At 43.3% G+C, this 18,816-nt stretch overlaps 1 protein-coding gene across 4 annotated transcripts in view; it reads right to left on the bottom strand.

Annotated features, from left to right (window-relative positions):
• The window catches only part of CACHD1 (cache domain containing 1), a 92,145-nt gene that overhangs the window by 31,269 nt on the left and 42,060 nt on the right, over nucleotides 1-18,816 (bottom strand). For all 4 annotated transcript variants that reach the window (XR_013183328.1, XR_013183329.1, XM_077182626.1 and 1 more), the window contains exons 4-6: nucleotides 10,038-10,144; nucleotides 3,551-3,677; nucleotides 1,341-1,485 (exon numbers count right to left, since the gene is read on the bottom strand). Coding sequence is in view for 2 of the 4 variants with exons in the window: in XM_077182626.1 (XP_077038741.1) it covers nucleotides 1,341-1,485; nucleotides 3,551-3,677; nucleotides 10,038-10,144 (379 nt within the window). In the remaining 2 variants the exon portion in view is untranslated. The remainder of the gene's footprint in view (nucleotides 1-1,340; nucleotides 1,486-3,550; nucleotides 3,678-10,037; nucleotides 10,145-18,816) is intronic.

The following is an 18,816-nucleotide window of genomic DNA, read 5'->3' as shown; positions in this document are numbered from 1 at the left end:
GAGTTCAAGGAAAAGAGATTTGAGTCTTTGTTTCTCAGGAGAGTCAGCTTCACTCTGCTCCCTCACAATGGTCAATGCACTGCTCTGGGCAGAGCCTGAGTGGGCCAGGGAGAGCTGACAGGGAATCAGCAGAGAGCATTTGCAGGAAAGCCTGGAGAGCCCAGAGAGAAGCTGAGTGCACAGAGAAATCAAAAAAAAAATAAACAACCCCTCCAAGGACTGCTCCCAGCAAAGCTTTTTGCTGCTTTAATGTTTCAGTCAAAGCAAGGCGACTCTGACATCAGCTTTTCCTGTAAATAAGTTAATGCAAGTGTTACCTCTATGCCTTAATGACATCTAACACACCCGACTCATTAATTGAGTGACAAACTTCATTAGGAAGCATGACTGAGGCAAGACAGCCCCAGAATTAAGCAGTAATTAGATACCTGTGTAACAGGTTCTATAACCACTGAGCTACTGACCAAGGAATAGGTGCCTCAAATGTATTCTGTCTTAACACAAACCCTTCTGACACTTGAATTTAAGTGCTATTATTCCTGCTGAACTGTAAGATTACTTTACCATATTAAATCTCTTTAAAAGCACCATGTTGCAAGTGGTTTTCCCATACTATTCATGAGAAGACTTAAGGCAAAGATTATCATCAGTTTTCTTCAATTTGATTTAACTGAAACTCCTCCTGCTCACAAAAGAAAACCCAAGCAGAGAGACTGATCAAGGTCTCACCAGCAAAGAGTTATTAAAAAACTGCAGACTTTTTACAAAAGCACTTTATGAGTCCACAGTTGCCTGTACTGAAAAAAATTACAGGTAAAATGACTTTCTCACTGTCAAATGAGTACCAGGGACAGAGCAAGAAATCAAACCCAGATTTCTTGTCCCTGTGCTGGTACCATAATTATCTGTGAATCTCCCAAACACTAATTATGCTTCAGCACACACCAGTACTGCAGGAGAATAAATAATTTTCACTTTCACAAGACAAAAAGAGAGGCTCAGAGGTGAAATGAGTTGCTCAAAGTAGTTTAGGATGTGAGAAAGGGTCATGTTTGGAGCATGGTTCTTCTTCCTGTTGACCACCACTGAAATATCTGCTGAGACGGAGGAGCCTTTAAAGATTGCTCAGGTACAAGATTTTGCCTTAGATCAGTGGGATTTCACTTTTTTCCCAGCCTGCAGATCCCCAAATGTTTCCCCTGCAGCACAAAGAGTGAACTCAAGGCTCTGTCACTCCTCAGAAGCAGCTCCCAGATCTGCTGGGGTCCATGACTGAATTCACCCCTTTGGGTGGGAGCTGAAAACCCAGGGGAAGCTGGGTTTGTCTGGAGAAATCTCACCTTGTCGTGCTCATCTATGGAGCTGAGGATCACCTGGGCAGCATCCTTGGCAATCTGCAGCTGTGTCTCTGTGACAGAGGCCCCGTGGTCCACAATGACCACAATGTGCTTGGACTGAGGGCGAACGGTGGAGACGTAGATGGGCCTGAGGAGGGACAAAACCCAAAGCACCATCATCAGCAGCACCCTGTCATCCCCACTGCAGTGCTCACAAGTGGAAACAGGCAGGAATTAGAACACCCAAGCAAACAAACAGGAAGAAACAATGAATTATAACAGATTTTTTTTTTCCCCTTATCAGAACTTGTACCGGGAAAGGCCAGCTGAGAATCTGAGCATGGAGAAATGCCCCTCAGTTTCTGAATTTTTTAACCTAACCAGGTTCTTCTCCCTCTGTCACAGCAAGAGCTTTCAGGAATTAACCCTGCTGCTTACACAGCAGCAGCGTTTGGGATCACTGCAGCAGTTCACAGCAAGGTTTGAATGAAGCAAGAAATGCTCCAGGTAAATCCTGGCTGCTGGGAACTTCACCCACACCTGAACTGGGAGCAGCAGTGGGGATGTGCTGGGGCCATGGCAAGTCAAAACCTGTGCAGCTGCAGGGAGGTGATCAGCCCAGGGTGTTTGGGCTGCTGTAAGAAGGCTTCTGGCCAAGGCAGGGTGCCCTGGGATGACTCTCACCCGGGTCATGCTGCACAAGCCCTTGCATCTGCCCAGTTTTACATCCCAAAGTGAGCTAACACCACTGGGGACTCTCAGTGCTGCCACGTGTCTGTGCTAACACCAAAAATCTTGTTTTCAGATCCAGCTCAATATTGAGAGAGGTGTGAAAGAGTTCACAAGCTCTCACACCAAGGTTTCAACCTGGAATAAATTAGGAAGATCCTCAGCATGGAGGAAGGATTAAAATAAAATGGCAAGTTTCTCTTTCCTCTTTAGTCCAGACACAAAACTAGTTACAGTCAAGGGAGAGTTTTGGGATCTAAATTTCGTTATATCAAAGGCAGACACAGAAATCTTATTAAAAGAAAAGGAAAGATTTGACACAAGGCACTGCAGTAAACAACTGGCACAAATCAGTTCTTAACTGTAAAACAGCCTGCAGCTCTACCCTGGATTAATACCTGCAACTGAAACAGGGCCTTTGATCTTCAAAGCACTGAAGCATTAACTAATTAATTCACCCAAACCACCCTCTGAAGTAAATATTAGCAAAAAGAGACCCCTTATTTGGCCATGGAGGAACTATGACCCAGACAAGTGATTTGGATAAAACCCCTGATGGTTTTAGTGTCCAAGTTCTGAGCAGGACTGGGGCACCCCCAGCTCTCACCTCCTCAGCCCTCACCTTTCCAAGGCCCCAGAAAACTCAGTCAAGCTCAGAACTTTGTGCTTTGATGGCACACTGAAGATAACATCAGGAAACTTTTGATTGCTCAACCCTGACAGAAAACCAAACCTTCCTTAGTGTCCCCAAAAGGTTCCTGGATGTGCTGCTGCTTCTCCTGCACAGACTGATTAACTTGTACAATTAATTAATGTATGACCAGAGACATTAAAGCCACTGCACCTTCCCACCCTCGAGCCTGCATCAATCCCATGGTACTGACAGAAAAAGCAGAGAAAAATACTGGACCTCAAATTCTTGGCTTAGAGAACAGAAATCCCTGTGCAGGAAACCCTGCCACCACTCTGCCACCTGATGCTTTATTTTTACTGTTTTATTTCAGTGGAAAGAAATTTTCACTGCTGCTTCCCTACTATCCACAATGTGCCACCTGAACCTGGGGAGAAATGCTCCCACCTATGTGCCCTTCCCAGTCTCTCATCCTTCCCCTCCCTCCCAAAGTGATGCACCTGCCAAATCAGCAGAATGTCTGCTCACTGCTTTGTTAACAGGGGTCAGATATGAGTCAAATATTAGTCAGATTCTGCCTGCAGGCTGACCTACAACTTCCAAGTCAGTGCTAGTGCTGTTTACAGCTGATTTAATTTGGAAGAGGTGAGGAACCTGTTTGGAATTTTAGTTTAGTTCCTCAGAAGTGAAAAGTGGTGCTTCAAAAAACAGCCCTAAGAAAACCCAAGGGGCTCCATTAGAAGTTACTCACGAATGTTGGCAGCTTGGCAAGGGACAAGAGTGAGTGAAATCAGGGCCTGAGGAGCCCAGTGTGAGTGCTGTCCCCAGGAAACTGGAGGGAGGCAAACCCTACCTGCTGCGGTGCTCGTAGCTGCCCTTGCACCGGAACTTGTGGGCTGGGAACACGGTGAAAATCCCTTCTTCTGAGCTGAAATATTGCCACTTGATTCCTGGGTTAGACTTCAGGTTGTCAGCAAGGACTGCAGGGTGGAAAGGGAGAGAGAAGCAGAGTTACAAAGGCAGCCCAGACTCAGAACCTCCCTGGTGGAGTCTGGAGAACAACCAGGGCCCTACCGGAAACACAAACTGCTCTGCTTAGGATGGGGAAAACACACTGCTGACACTGCACTGATCTGCAAACAGCTCAAGAAACTCAACACTGGATTGGACAGATTTTGTTTAATATGTGATGACAGTTCCTGAGTCTCTGAAGCACCCCCAGGTCCTGGAAGGCAAGGCCAGAGTGAGGAAGGAAGAGATTAAGGCAATTATATATAATATATATATATATATATATACACCCTACATCTCCATGTAATAATAAACACCTTGTCAACATCCTTTCCACAAAGGAAAAAGCCTTCATGTCAAAAAATCCTGTTCTTTTTGGTGGAATAACTCCAAAATATTCAACAGGTTTGGTGCTCACAGCTTCATCCGTTCCCAGTGCCCATGGGATCTTTCCTTTCCTTCAATGAAAGGAAAGATCCCATGGGCACTGGGAACAGATCCCATGGGGACTGGGAACAGATCCTATGGACACTGGGAAGGGAACAGATCCCATGGGCACTGAGAAGGGAGCAGATCCTATGGACATTAGGAAGAACAGATCCTATGGACATTGGGATTTCTGCCTCGTGGTGCAGTGGGAATGTCCCACAGACCTCCTCTGCTCTCCCTCCAGCCTGGATTGATGTTCATCCATGGAATCACCAATTTTGCCACATCAGTGATCCCAGGCAGCTCTAAGTGCTTTAAAACAAAAGGGAAATGCTCCCAGGAGAGAGGGAATGGGACATGATTAGCATGGGAGGCACCACAGCAGGAGCAGGATTATTTCCCACTCAGGGCTGAACAGCCTCTCTGCTTGCAGCAGACTGAAAACAAAATCTGGATTTTTCAAATCTTAGGTTTTTACTGAGCAAATAAAGTGGATCACACCAGCTTAAAATGCATGAAAAAAAGAAAATATTTCTTTGCCATTTCTCCTTTCACGTTCTTTGATTGCAGAACTCAAAGAACTGGCAGAGGGGGGCTCTGATTTCCAGTGCTTCACCTTTTGCTCAGCTTTTCCCTCCAGCATTCCCTCAGGACTGGCACTGAAAACGGGCCAGTTTCATCTCCTTCATTATCAAATATGCCAATATTTGGGTTGGAAAGGACTGCAGGGCACATTCAAGCCTTAGCAGACACTCTACACCCAAATACCCACAGTGAGGGCAGCCTGAGCTCCACATTCTCCACACTTTAGCACTTACTCAAGTTTCCCAGACTGGCTGTGGCTGGATGTTCCCTCCACATCCAGCCCAGTGTAATTGCCCTGCAAAAACCACTGTCCTGGGCTTTCCCCACTCCTCTTTGCCACAGTGTTTGACACTTCCCACAGTGCCTACAAATCCTGCTGGGATGCTGGGCTGGGACTGCTGAGCTCTGTGCAAAAATGCAGCTTCCCATGAGAACAATTCCCTGCCTTGATGGACCAAGGGCTACCAGAGATTCCTCATTCCCCTCCAAAATCTATTTCTTCTCTGAGCTGCTGCTTCCTCCTGCAGGCAGAAGGGCCATGAGACTATAAAACATTTAAATCCTTCTTTTTATGCCCAGGATTTCATCGTTCTGGGGGTGAAGTTGTTTTGTATAAAGAGGTTGAATTTCTGGTGCTGAAGTTTTTGTTTTGAGTTACAGAACTTGAAAAATGTAATTTCAAAGTTGACATGTGAACACTCAGTTAAAGCCTGGATGAAACAACTTGTGCAGTCTCGTTTTACCAACAACATTACAATAAAGGAGTTAGTTTATAATTTAAAGGCTTTGGCTTTTTTTAATCCTTGCTATATTAAAGATAAACTTCTCATTCCTGCAAGGCCATGAGCTGTATTTATTTCCCCACGAGAGTATGTGGATTTAAAAATATTCCTTTTCCCCATAAAACAATTGGTTTTGAAACTCAAGCTCTGCTGTTCTTCCTTTTCACACAGTTGTGCTCATGTTTCCTCCAGCAAGTGTTAGTTCAATAACACCCTCCCCAGGGACCACCAATTTTATCCAAACTCTGCTTTTTTCCCCCTTTTTTTCATTTTCCTATGACCACAGCAGACAATCTCCCTGCAGATAAGCCATGGCTGAAAAATCCAGACTTTTTCTCTTTAAACACATTCTTATTTTCCATCTACTCAAGCTGCAAGAATGCCCTGCAGATATTTCCTCAATTCTTGCTCCTTGCCAGGACGCACAGTAGATTATTTTTTTTTTAACCCAAATCTCACTTACCCCAAACTTTCCACGCCCTTGGTGCCTGTAGTTTATTCCCACCTCCTCCTCCAGCCCCTGGACAGGTTATTCCATCCAAATAAAAAGCTGATTCCTTAATTTTGGACACAGATTGGGAATAAAAGTGGGCAGGCTGCCCATAAGGTGGCATTGCCAGGTCACTCCAAAGCTCTGACCCCTCCACTTCCCCTGCAGCAAGATCTGACCCCAAATCCTGCTGCAGACTGGAAAAGTTGGGAAGTATTAAGATGACAGCGTTTGAAATGATGGTTCTCTCTAATTATAAATATCTCACAAGGCAAAAAGGACTTTTAGGAAGAAAGCCCTGTGTGATAGAGTTTATAAAACTTCAAAGGGAATGCGATATGATAACACTTAGCACTTCTAGATACCACTTTACATCTTCAAAGCACAGCCAAATCATTAACTAATTAATCTTCAAAGAACTGCACAAACAGTCAGGGGGAAAAAAAGGAACTACTGAACATAATTGCTCGTTCTAAAAGGGTTTCTTACAGCCCTCCTCTTTAGCATTGCATTTGCTGAGCTGCCCACCTCGGATCTCATCCCACAAAAACCAGGCAAGTTTCATTTCCAGCTCTCCTCTGACAAGTCCCTCCATTAAGAACCCTCCTGGTGAAGGAACAGCACAAAGAAATGTGTTTATTGCACAAGTGAAGACATCCTCTGACTCCCCAGGCAGATCTGATCCAGGATTTTCCAAGTCCAACCCAGTTCCAGCTCCTGTGTTGTCACCAGCAATAAAAGCTCTGCAGCTCAGCCACAATTAACATTCTGCTGGTGGCACGAGCCAGGACAGAGCCCTGCTCAATCCCCAGGACTCTGAAGGAAAAAGAAATTAAAAACCCTTTTATTTCAGGGAATGGGACCAGATTCCTCCATTAAAAGGATTTGGAGGAAGGGTTATTAACTCTTCTGCTCAAATAACTCCCAGCCATTTTAACTCAGTCAAAAATCAGTGTAAAATACAGCAATTTAAGGAACATTCCACATTCTGGACTCGATGATCCCTTCCAACTCCAGATATTTTATGACTCTAAGATTTGAAATGATCAACACCTCGAATAAAACAGACAGAATTTACTGGGCAATTTTGTGCCACCTCTGCATATTTCTGGGGAGGAGCACTCTGCCAGAGCTGCATGACTTGGAACAGACATTTCAGCACTTTGAAGGATGAGAAGGAGAAAGATTTACTGGCTCCCTGTTTATTCAAAAGGCAAAAAAAAAAACCTCCAAAGGAATCTGATAACATATTGCACTGGCTCTGGGGAAGATTTAATAAATAAAGGACTATTCAGGGTGGTGAGGACAGATCTCTTCATCTAACTGCCCAAAGCCTGTGTCTCCATCTGGAGAATAAAGACTTTCTCCTTATCTCTTTTGTAGTAATGGCTAAAAGTAATCCAGATGCAAAACTCCAACCGAGATAAAACAAAATCTTTTCAAGACATGAAACAACATTTAAAAAGCCACCTAATAGCAAGAGAAAACAGTGGTAAAAGTGATATTTTTTAAAGCTAAGGAGACACATCTATTTCTTTCTCCCTCCCCAAAGATTAATGTTTGTTTTAACAAAAAAAAAAAAATTCCAATAATAATGGAAAAAACAGATTTGGAAGTTTCATGAGCTCCATCACCCCTCTTAACACCCTGCCCAGGGTGGAATTTGGGGTTGCTGTCCCTGAGGGCTCTCCCAGGCTCTGCTCCTGTGGCTTTGTGGTGCAAATTCCGTTCCCTTCCAACACCTCCAACTTCAGCACTCCAATCCCACTTTTTACTCTGGGCCAAGATTAACATTTCCAGAGCTGAGCTCGAGGTCGAGCGGAGCAGAGCTGAAATTTATGTTTAGCCAGGAGCTTTTTATAGGCAGGATTGTTTAAACTGCAGGACTCCTGTGGGAAAAGGGAGGATACTCATGGGAATTGTGTCTTTTATGTGCAGAATGAAATGAAAAACTCATTCAGGAAGACAACATTGAGAACACCCAGATGTACCCACAGTTTTTAAAGCATAAAAATAAATGAGGCAGAGGTAGAGCCTAAACCCAAAGTGCAGCAAATATTCCTCCTCAGCTCTGCATGAGGATACTTACGAGAGAAGAGAGAAAATTATGGGGTTTGGGGAATTTTTTTTAAACACAACACGGACCAGGGACATTCCTTGGCCTCACCTACATAAAACCTCTCTCTTCACTAGGTGGGCACCCAGTACCAACTTTTGTTCCTCAAATTAACCATTCCCATCCCATTTTCCTGCCTCAATCCACTCTTCCTGTCCCATTTCCCTCTCACAGACATTTCCTCCTAATCAAAACCTCCCCCCAAGGCTGATTCTGTACAAGGAGTGCCAGAGGAGAATCTGCTGTCAATAAACCCCTGCTCTTGCTCTCCCTCAATTCCCCCTCCTCTGCTGCTGCCCTTTCCTGCCAATGCCACGTTCTGAAGGTTCTCCTTTCATCAGGAATCTTTCAAGCCAGAGGCAAGGGAAGAGGAGGCACTTGAGCCTCACTGCAGGGCCAGGACAGCAGGAACCTTGAACACTCACTCACTTTATTTCTCTCTGAGAATTCAAACCAGAAATTTAAATTATGTTTACAAGAAACTGCAATTTATTTGCTTTTCATCACTCAAAAATAAGGAATATTTCTCGAATACTTTTTTAACCTCCAACTTCTGCAGTAGCAAAAGATTTTTATTTAATTAAATTAAAAACCATGAAGTGATTCATTGTATGCTTTGCTCTTACAACAGTGACTCTAAACTTGCCTTCAAAAATCATTCTGATTAATTAACAACTGCATGTGATTTGAACATTATTTTAATGAGTCGTTTAAGTTTGGTTTTTTTAATAAAGAGATGAGTAAAACAAAGCCCAGCAAATCACAGTGAGTGAACAAAGAGTGCCTGGCTTTAGGATGGAAAACACCACACAAATCATGGCTTGTCAGGAAATCAGCCTGGCCAGCACCTGCGTCCAAGATGTGGGATACCATGAATGGGATGCAAAACAACCTCTGGGGACTGCTCATTTTTATATTCCATTAGAAATCCAGAGAGCAGAGCTATAAGAAGAGAAACAGTAAAGGAGTTTATAAAAATTTGGGGTTCTTTCCCCCTGTTTGTTGCAAGATGGTGAGGGTGGAATGGCAGGGTTGCCACCTCATCAGTCAAGTTAATGAAATAAATCAGCATTTTATTGCAAAAGACCCCTGAAAATGAAATTAAAATAAAATAAATCCCAAGTCTGCATTATTCCCCCAAAAGAATGAACAAACAACACCTCCCCAAAATGAAATCCACAAAGTCTATTAATGTTCCCTAATTTACAACACTGAGCACCATAAAAAGTTGAAAAGTCAGATGGAACTGGGGCAAAGTCTGACTAAACCCAGCTGAAATCCCTGTATTAATCCACACTGATTAGGATGCAAAAAAAAGAAGAAAAAACCTTGCTGCAGCAGAGGCCCAAAAGCTGAATTTTTCAGGGATAAGTCGTGTGTATTTTGGTTCTAAGCATATTTCTAAGTCCTTAAACGTGTTGAGAAAATGCCCTGACAAGACAAAGACAGGAAATATTTTAAGATGCCCTCATATTTGGTCGTTTTTGCATATCACTGCAAAGGCAGCCTCACATGGGCTGAGCTCAGCTAAGAAGATCAGAGAAACTTCCCTGTGTGGCCCCTGCAGCAGCTGACCCTGCTGATGCCAAAGCAGGCAGGCCTAGGAAGGAGAAAACCTTGGGAAAAAAAAAAGAAAAAGGAAGAAATAAAAAGTGCAGAAACCACAACAAAATTATCCACGGTAGGCTGGAATAAAATCTTCATGACATTTTTATAAAGTACTTAGACTAAGGGCATTACTTCAGGTATCAGCTTTCAATCATGAAATCTCAAATTAAGAGCAGTGTGACACTTGCAAGGAGAAATAAAAGCTTGTTGCTATGGCAATCAATGCAAATTCCCTGTGCCAAGGAAAAGCTGGAGTCTAAGGGGAAAGAAGCCCTACAACAGAAGGAAATAAACCCCAAAGTGGAGCCGTGCTGCTCACCAGAATTTAAGTCGCGCCCAGGATTGAAGGCTCTGCTGTTGACAGTGGTCGAGAGGCGATCGCAGCTGATGGTTCTGGAAACGTTGGTGTTGAAATTCCCATCGAATCTGGAAGGACAACAGCAGGGTCAGCAATCAAACATGATTTATTGAGCCTACATTTACAATAGAAACGCAGCTTTTTAATGTTTCAGTATAAATAACTATTAATAGTAAGAGATTGGTGCTGAAATTCCCATCGAATCTGGAAAGACAACAGGACCAACAATCAAACCTACATTTACAATGGAAACCCAGCTTTTTAATGTTTCAGTGTAAACCTTTATAGTGACACGGAGCTGAAATTCCCATTAAATATGGAAGGATAACAACAAGAGGATCACCAATCAAGCATTATTCATTAAACCTACATTTTCGATGGAAACACAGCTTTTTAATGTTTCACTGTAAATAACTATTAATTGTAAGAGATTGGTGCTGAAATTCCCATCAAATCTGGAAGGACAACAGCAGGATCAGCAATCAAACATTATTCATTAAACCTATATTTACATTGAAAAAACAACTTTTTAACGTTTCAATGTAAATAATTATTGATAGTAACACAGAGTTGAAATTCCCATCAAATCTGGAAAGACAACAGGACCAACAATCAAACCTACATTTACAATGGAAACACAGCTTTTTAATGTTTCAGTGTAAATATTTGTAGTGACACAGAGCTGAAATTCCCATTAAATATGGAAGGATAACAACAAGAGGATCACCAATCAAGCATTATTCATTAAACCTACATTTTCGATGGAAACACAGCTTTTTAATGTTTCACTGTAAATAATGATTAATAGTAAGAGATTGGTGTTGAAATTCCCATCAAATCTGGAAGGACAACAGCAGGATCAGCAATCAAACATTATTCATTAAACCTATATTTACATTGAAAACACAACTTTTTAACGTTTCAATGTAAATCATTATTGATAGTAACACAGAGTTGAAATTCCCATCAAATCTGGAAAGACAACAGGACCAACAATCAAACCTACATTTACAATGGAAACCCAGCTTTTTAATGTTTCAGTGTAAATATTTGTAGTGACACAGAGCTGAAATTCCCATTAAATATGGAAGGATAACAACAAGAGGATCAGCAATCAAGCATTATTCCTTAAACCTACATTTCCGATGGAAACACAGCTTTTTAATGTTTCACTGTAAATAACTATTAATTGTAAGAGATTGGTGCTGAAATTCCCATCGAATCTGGAAGGACAACAGCAGGATCAGCAATCAAACATTATTCATTAAACCTACATTTACATTGAAAACACAACTTTTTAATGTTTCAATGTAAATAATTATTTATAGTAACACAGAGTTGAAATTCCCATCAAATCTGGAAAGACAACAGGACCAACAATCAAACCTACATTTACAATGGAAACCCAGCTTTTTAATGTTTCAGTGTAAATATTTGTAGTGACACAGAGCTGAAATTCCCATTAAATATGGAAGGATAACAACAAGAGGATCAGCAATCAAACATTATTCATTAAACCTACATTTACGATGGAAACCCAGCTTTTTAATGTCTCAGTATAAATAACTACTAATAGTAAGAGATTATTGTTGAAATTCCCATCAAATCTGGAAAAACAAGAAAAGGATGCATGAAAAGATGATTATGGAATTGAGGAAGGGTTGGAAAGAGCCTTAAAACTCATCCCATTGCACCCCAACACCTTCCACTGTCCCAGGTGCTCCCAGCCCCAGGGTCCAGCCTGGCCTTGGGCACTGCAGGGACCCAGGGGCAGCCCCAGCTGCTCTGGGCACCAGTGCCAGGGCCTGCCCACCCTCCCAGCCAGGAATTCTTTCCCATTTTCCCACCTAACCCTGCCCTCCTCTGCCTCAAAGCCGCCCTGCACATCCCTGTCCCCAGTCCCTTTGATCTCCTCCAGGAAGAGGAACGGACGGACAGACGGACACCAAGGCCTCCTGTGTGTCCTGGTGCTCAGCCTGGGATGCCCTGGCAGACCCAGAGCAGCCAGACCTGGAGCTCTGCACGGTCTCAGCCCCTCTGCTGGGGCTCTTTGCTGATGTTATTGGCAGCCTCCTCCCGGAGAGCTTCCCAGCCTCTCTCTGTCGAGGAAAAGACATTTCCCAGGAATGCAGCTCTTGGATGGGGGCTGTGGCTTTTCTTATCACCCTCAAAATGGAACCACTTCAAAAAACTCCCAGCTCTTTCCAAGAGAGCAAAACTGCTGCTGATTTTTTGTTGGCTGAGGAATCTCCAGCCTAAGATTGATTGATAACGGATGGGTTCCGCAAAAATCGTGTTTATCTTGGGGCAGACTCAAAAAACTGCACGTTAAACATCTCCATCCTAAAGAAATATTTCCGAGCAAGGCTGAGGAACAACCCCACAGTGAAAAATAATGACTTTTCAGGATGTAAACGGATTGTCCCAGAGCTCCCATCCAAATCTATTAGTGATGGCAACAGGATGCCTTGTTAGCAACCAACATTATTCATTTATTGCATTAAAATGCTTCAACATGCTCCAAAAATCATCCAAGGCCTCAGCTCTTCTCAGGAAGCCACTGTCAGTCACCCACCAGGAAGATGAATTTGTGGATGCCTAAATAATCTGCAGCAGAGCTGAAGAAGGAAAGCAAAAGAAATTCCTGCAGCCCAATCCCATCCCTCCTTCTTACAGCAAAAAGGAAATCCAGTTAATGAGGGGAAAAAAAGTATAAATAAAAGATGAAAAATTGTTTTCAATCCCATAAATTAAAGACCAGACCTGCCAGCCTTGAGCAAGGGCTGCTCCAGACTGAGCTGGGTGGGATACCTGCCTCACATCTCCTTTCAGTGCTGTTTGTTTAAAATTGACTTTTTGCCCCTTGCAATGGAGCGGTTTTGGCACAAGGACCTGGAGGAGAGAGCAGCTCCCACCACAGCTGAACATCCCAGGAACTGGCAGCACTGTGGCAAATCTACATTGCAATATTTGTCACCATTTTAATGCCACTGGAGAATTTTCCACGTGCTTCTAAGTTTCATTCAGAATGCAATATTAATTATTAATATATTTGAGCATCTTCCCCATTGAAGCCACAATTAAAACCAAAGCCCCAGCACTGCTAAGTGGCCTTTCCAACTGATGTTTGTATTCCTAGCTGTAAATACTGGTTTTACCTTTCCTACCAGGTTCATACCTCACACACTTTCCACTCAAGTTTCAAACTGCACAGATCTTCCCATCGCTCACTTTGGGAGAAGTTAAAACACTACAAATATTTGTATTTCAATATTTGAAGACAAGCATTGACCAGCACCTTTTCTCTGCACAGAGCAGACAATTTTTACCAAAGTCTCCTAAAACTTTTACCAGTGCCTCCCTTATTTTTTATCAGTGTCTCCCTAAATTCTTACCTGTGTCTCCCCTTTTTATCAGTATGCCCTTAATTTTACCTCTCTTAATTCTTAACTGTCTCCTTTAATTTTTACCTGTGTCTCCCCTAATTTTTACCAGTGTTTTCCTAAATTCTTACCTGTGTCTCCCTTAATTTTTACCAGTGTCTTCCTTAATTTTTACCAGTGTCTTCCTACATTCTTACATGTATCTCCCTTAATTTTTACCCTAAATCTTCACCAGCATCTCCCTTATTTTTACCAGTACCTCCCTTAATTTTTACCAGTGTCTTCCTTAATTTTTACCAGTGTCTTCCTACATTCTTACATGTATCTCCCTTAATTTTTACCCTAAATCTTCACCAGCATCTCCCTTATTTTTACCAGTACCTCCCTAAATTCTTACCTGTGTCTCCCTAAATTCTTACCTGTGTCTCCCTAAATTCTTAGCACTATCTCCCTTCATTTTTACCAGTGTCTCCCTAAATTCTTACCACTATCTCATTTAATTTTTAGCAATATCTCCCTTAATTTTTCACAGTGTTTCTCTAAATTCTTACCTGTGTCTCCATTAATTTTAACCTGAGTTTCCTTTAATTTTCACCTGTGTCTCCCTAAATTCTTACCACTATCTCCCTTCATTTTTACCAATGTCCCCCTTGATTTTCACCAGTGTTTCCCTTGAAATTCACCAGTGTTTCCCTTGATTTTCACCTGTGCCTCCCTTGATTTTCACCAGTGTTTCCCTTGATTTTCACCTGTGCCTCCCTTGATTTTCACCAGTGTTTCCCTTGATTTTCACTGGTGCCTCCCTTGATTTTCACCAGTGTTTCCCTTGATTTTCACCGGTGCCTCCCTTGATTTTCACCGGTGCCTCCCTTGATTTTCACCAGTGTCTCCCTTGATTTTCCCAGAAGCACTACAAGGCCAATAAAAGCCTCTTGAGATTTCACCCAAAATATCCCAGATGACAACACTCAGCAAAACCCTCCAAAACCCTCACCCAAAACCCCCGCACCAAAATGACCAAGCTGTAATTTTGAGCGGTTTTTTACCAGATTTAAAGCCAATAAAAGCCATTGGCTGAGATTCACTTCCAAGGCAGCCTCCTGCAGCCCATCCCCCTTTCTCCCTGTCCTGCTCCTGGATTCCCTTTAATGAAGAAGGGCTGGAAGCTGCATCCCGAGGGAGCAAACAGAGCCGCCACTCCCACTTTGATCCGGTCCCCACGGAGCTCCGCGCTCCCCGCCTGCCCCCCCAGATCCTGCCTTGATTGACGCTGCCTCTGATGTGCAAACTGCTTTGAACTTCACACATGAAATTCCCATCAGGCCGCGCTCATTCCTATTCTCCTTCAACAGGATTTACGAGCGGGAGCCGGGCGAGCGGAGGAGATAAAATGAATCTGCAGGAGCTTTGAATCTGACATCAAAACGGAGCTCGAGTGAGCTCCAATTGGATTTTGCTCAGCCTGAATTTACAGTGTAAATCAACTTCTTTTGTGTGTTTGGAGTTTGGGGAAAAACGAGGGAGATGTGGATAAAAATGGCACTTGAGCAGCTGCTCAGGGCTTCGTATTGTCTTAATACTCGTTTTTTGCTTTTCTCTCCGTTCATACAAATTCAAGCTGACATTAATATGCAAATGAAATTACATAAGTTCACTCAAAATTCAGGGTTTCCTTTGAAATTCCCAACTAGGCCTTGTTTGTTTGGTTGCAAGGCAAGATTTCAACTCATATTTTACATAAATACTTAAATATAGGGTTCCCACTGCATCTAAACAGAATGCTGGAAAACAATGTTTTTATGAATAAATTCAACACAAAAAAAAAAGAAAAAAAGAAAAAATAAAAAAGAAAAAAGCTACTTATGGTTCAGTTACACAATTTCTTCTGGCAAGGCACCAAAGCTGTTCCCATTATTTCAAGTATTCTTGAAAAATCCAAGTATAGCTGCTCTCAGCTGTAAAGGGAATGTACTATTGGAAGGAGGATTCAACTCAGGAACACAAACTATTCCCAACCTCACTTTTTCACGAGGAATTTCTATTCCAAACCCCATTTTTTCATGAGGAATTTGGCCACATTAGAAGTAAAAGCAAGAGCCCAGCAGAGGAATTTCCTAAATACCTGCTGCACTTTATGGACAAATGCCAGGACTGTGCAGAGTCCCTACATCTCCTAGAACCCCCTGGGCTGTACTTCAGCCTGAAACTCTGTCAGAACAGCAAATACATCTTAAATTTCATTTACTGTGGCCCCCCCAGTCCTCCTCTGGAAGTGCAGCTCTTCAGGGACTGCAGCAACCCAAGGAACTGAACGGGGTTCCCGTTATCTCCCACTTAACTGCTCCAGAGAGCAAAGATAAACACAGAAAGAGCTGTGATAAAATTGAACTGCAATGGCAAATATTTAACCATCTGTTTAAAAAAAAAAAAAAGCAAAAAAAACCAGACCCCTTCTGAAGGCAGTATCACAGCCAGGGAGTAAATGATTTTCAAATAGAGGTTTGTAAACTCCCTTATTCAAACAGCTCCATTCATGTTTGCAATGCACCGCTGCCAAGTAGGGTGTTTTACCAACAAATATTTCTCCATTCCAGCTCCTTCCACAAATTTGGATAAATGCATTCCCCAAGCTCTTATCAGCACAGTTAAATAAAGAGCAAAAGCAGATCTGCAGCTGCCTTGCAAGGCAGCCAGAGAGGGAGCATTAATACACAGCAGAGGAGTCTGGAGAGCTGGGGCAGCTTCCCATGAGCAGCCAGCACTGAAACCCAGCTGTGGCCCCCAGGGCAGCAGGGGATGGCTCCAGAGCACACAGGAGCCATGGCCAACAAGGAGGGCAATGAGGGACACTGGGGCAGCTTCCTGGAGCTGCCACTGCTCACATCCCATGGAAAATGCAGTGCCCTTCTCTCCCAGAGCCAAGGGCATGACATGCTGGGGCACATCACAGTGATGGGTCTTAACACTGCATCAAGATTAGTTCAGGGAAGCCTTTTTGTGTCCCTTTAAAAGCATGACCTGGTTTTTGTTGGAAAAGCTGCAGGAAGAGCTGCATTTCCTCACAAATGCACCTGAATAATCTTTTTTATTTTCTGGAAGGTGATGCTACTGCAGCCACTGCTGTGTTAGAAACCACTGGCAGGTGCTCTATGGCCCTAACACAACCAACTTCCCTGGCAAACTGCACCTGCAGAAAGCCACTTCTGGAGGCCTCCCACAAGAAAGCATCAATCACAACTTCTCCAGAAAAAGACATTTTGTGTAATGGGTAGAAGACAAATACTCAACCATTACCCACATATCCAACTTATTCTTGGAGTGGAAGGAGTTTGATTTCCTTTCATCTGCAAATATTCAGTATAAACCACCTCTTTATGTGCCTGTTGCCATCCAGGCCAGCAACATCTCTACAAATGAAGTTATTCCATCATCACTCCCAAGCCAGACTATGCAGACCTGCAGAGGTAGAATCCCCTAAAGCTTCCAGAGCTGCTTCCCAAAACTCAATTCTTAAATCCCTATTTAGACACAGCCCAGAAGTTCCCACTGCAGGTACTCTGGACTTTTGATAAATAAATTCTGTTTATCCTTTCCCTCCCTTCTTGCTGCTCCATCAGTGCATTCCAGACCCAAGATTCCCTCAATACCTGCTGAGGCCTTTCAGGCACGAAAACCAGGAGACTCCAACTTGTACACAAAGGCTTTTATCCTCTTCAGGAGAAAGCCACTTTAATTAAAACATTGTCTGGTAAATCACCCCCCAGTTCCATCGTGAGAGGGAATGTCTGGAGACAGCATTAAAACCACTCCTCATGGCTTGTGGAGCAGCCTGTGCTGGTGAGGGACACAAAGGCTCGTTTTTCCAGCAGGGATTTCCTCCAGGATTAGGAGATGCACCTCACTTGACATCCATTTTCCTTATCTGCCATCAGTTCACTCAGAGCCTGGAACACTTTATCCAGATTAACTCTGTCTGCTTGAGCAGCCTCCTCTCCCCCAGAGCCTGGGAAATGGTCCTGGTGCCCAGGCCTGACCCCAGGGACACAAACACAGCCTGGCTGCTCGGGCAGGCACCAATTTCCACACCAACCATGTGGGAAGAGCTTGGGAACCTCTGCTCCCTGCCTGCCCCTGGGCCATTCCCAGAGCTTGGTTAGGCAGAGCTGAAAATGCCAGCAGAGATCATCTGCCTTGGGAGAAAGGACCAGCAAAAACCAAAGAGGAATGTGGGGGTTTTGAATGAATTAGAGATGGCACCTCTGAGCTCCTTCAGGTGATGGGATTTATTTTTTTATCTTCTGCACAGGCAGGAAGGGTGAGCTGGGCTCACATCTTCACTGCACGGCTCAGAGGGTCACAAGGCCTCCAGCCACAATCCTTTTAAGGGTTTATTAACCAATAAAACACTGCCAACAAGGGTATTTATTTATGCTTTTGACCCAATCCTTACATATTTTGTCTTATGGACTCATGCTACAGTGTAAGCTCTTTTAGCACCCACAGTGCTACATTCTAAACTCTTTGTTTCCTTTGTAACTACTTTGATTTTTTCTGTATCTTAAACTCTAAAACTCTAAACTTTTTTAAATTTAGCTTAACTTGTCTCTGCTTTAAACCAGAAATCCACATTCTCGCTCCTGGCACCTCAGTTTGGGAGCCTTTCCCAAGGGCTCAGATCAAACCCTGGGTTTAATTCCAAGCTTTGCTTTACAGGCCCAAAGCTCTGAGAGTTCCCTGCATTTTGGGTTCCGACAGGGGAACCAAGTCCTGCCCTGCTCCCCCCTCCTTGGCAGTGCCTGCACACAGATTCAGGCCTGGGATTATTTCCCTGTGCCCAAGCACATTTAGAGGCTTTGGTAGAGCAGCTGAGTGTAATTTTATCAGGAAATGTTTGTTGAATTAAGGCCTTGCCAAAACCACTCGATAGCCACCAACTGTGCTGCCTCATCCAGTTGGGTTTGCAAATTCCAATTTATTTCTTTTCACCACTTTCCAGACCAAGGCAGCTCCATTGCACAACCCTGCCTTGGAGGGGGCACAACCACACAACTGCTGGTCTCACACCAGTGAAACCAGAATATTTGGGGTACAAACAGCAACCAAAAGCACAGTCAGGCTGGGAATTTCAATCCAGACTGGAATGGCATGGAAACTCACTTATTTGGGCTCTTCACTGCAAGAGCCAACACCATGTAATGGCAATAAAATAAATATTGCTTTCCCTGTCATACCTCACTACTCATTAAACAACCAATTTAAATGCCAGGTTTGTTTTCTAACCCAGTTTGTGCTTTGTTAGGTCCTGTTTTCTATCATTTATTTATAGCCACCAGGTGTGGAAATCTCACAGTTTATCC

Source organism: Agelaius phoeniceus, chromosome 8, assembly GCF_051311805.1.
Source record: "Agelaius phoeniceus isolate bAgePho1 chromosome 8, bAgePho1.hap1, whole genome shotgun sequence".
NCBI classification, from domain to species: domain Eukaryota; kingdom Metazoa; phylum Chordata; class Aves; order Passeriformes; family Icteridae; genus Agelaius; species Agelaius phoeniceus.
The sequence above is the reverse complement of the archived record's forward strand: the minus strand, read 5'-3'. Positions and strand labels throughout refer to the sequence as shown.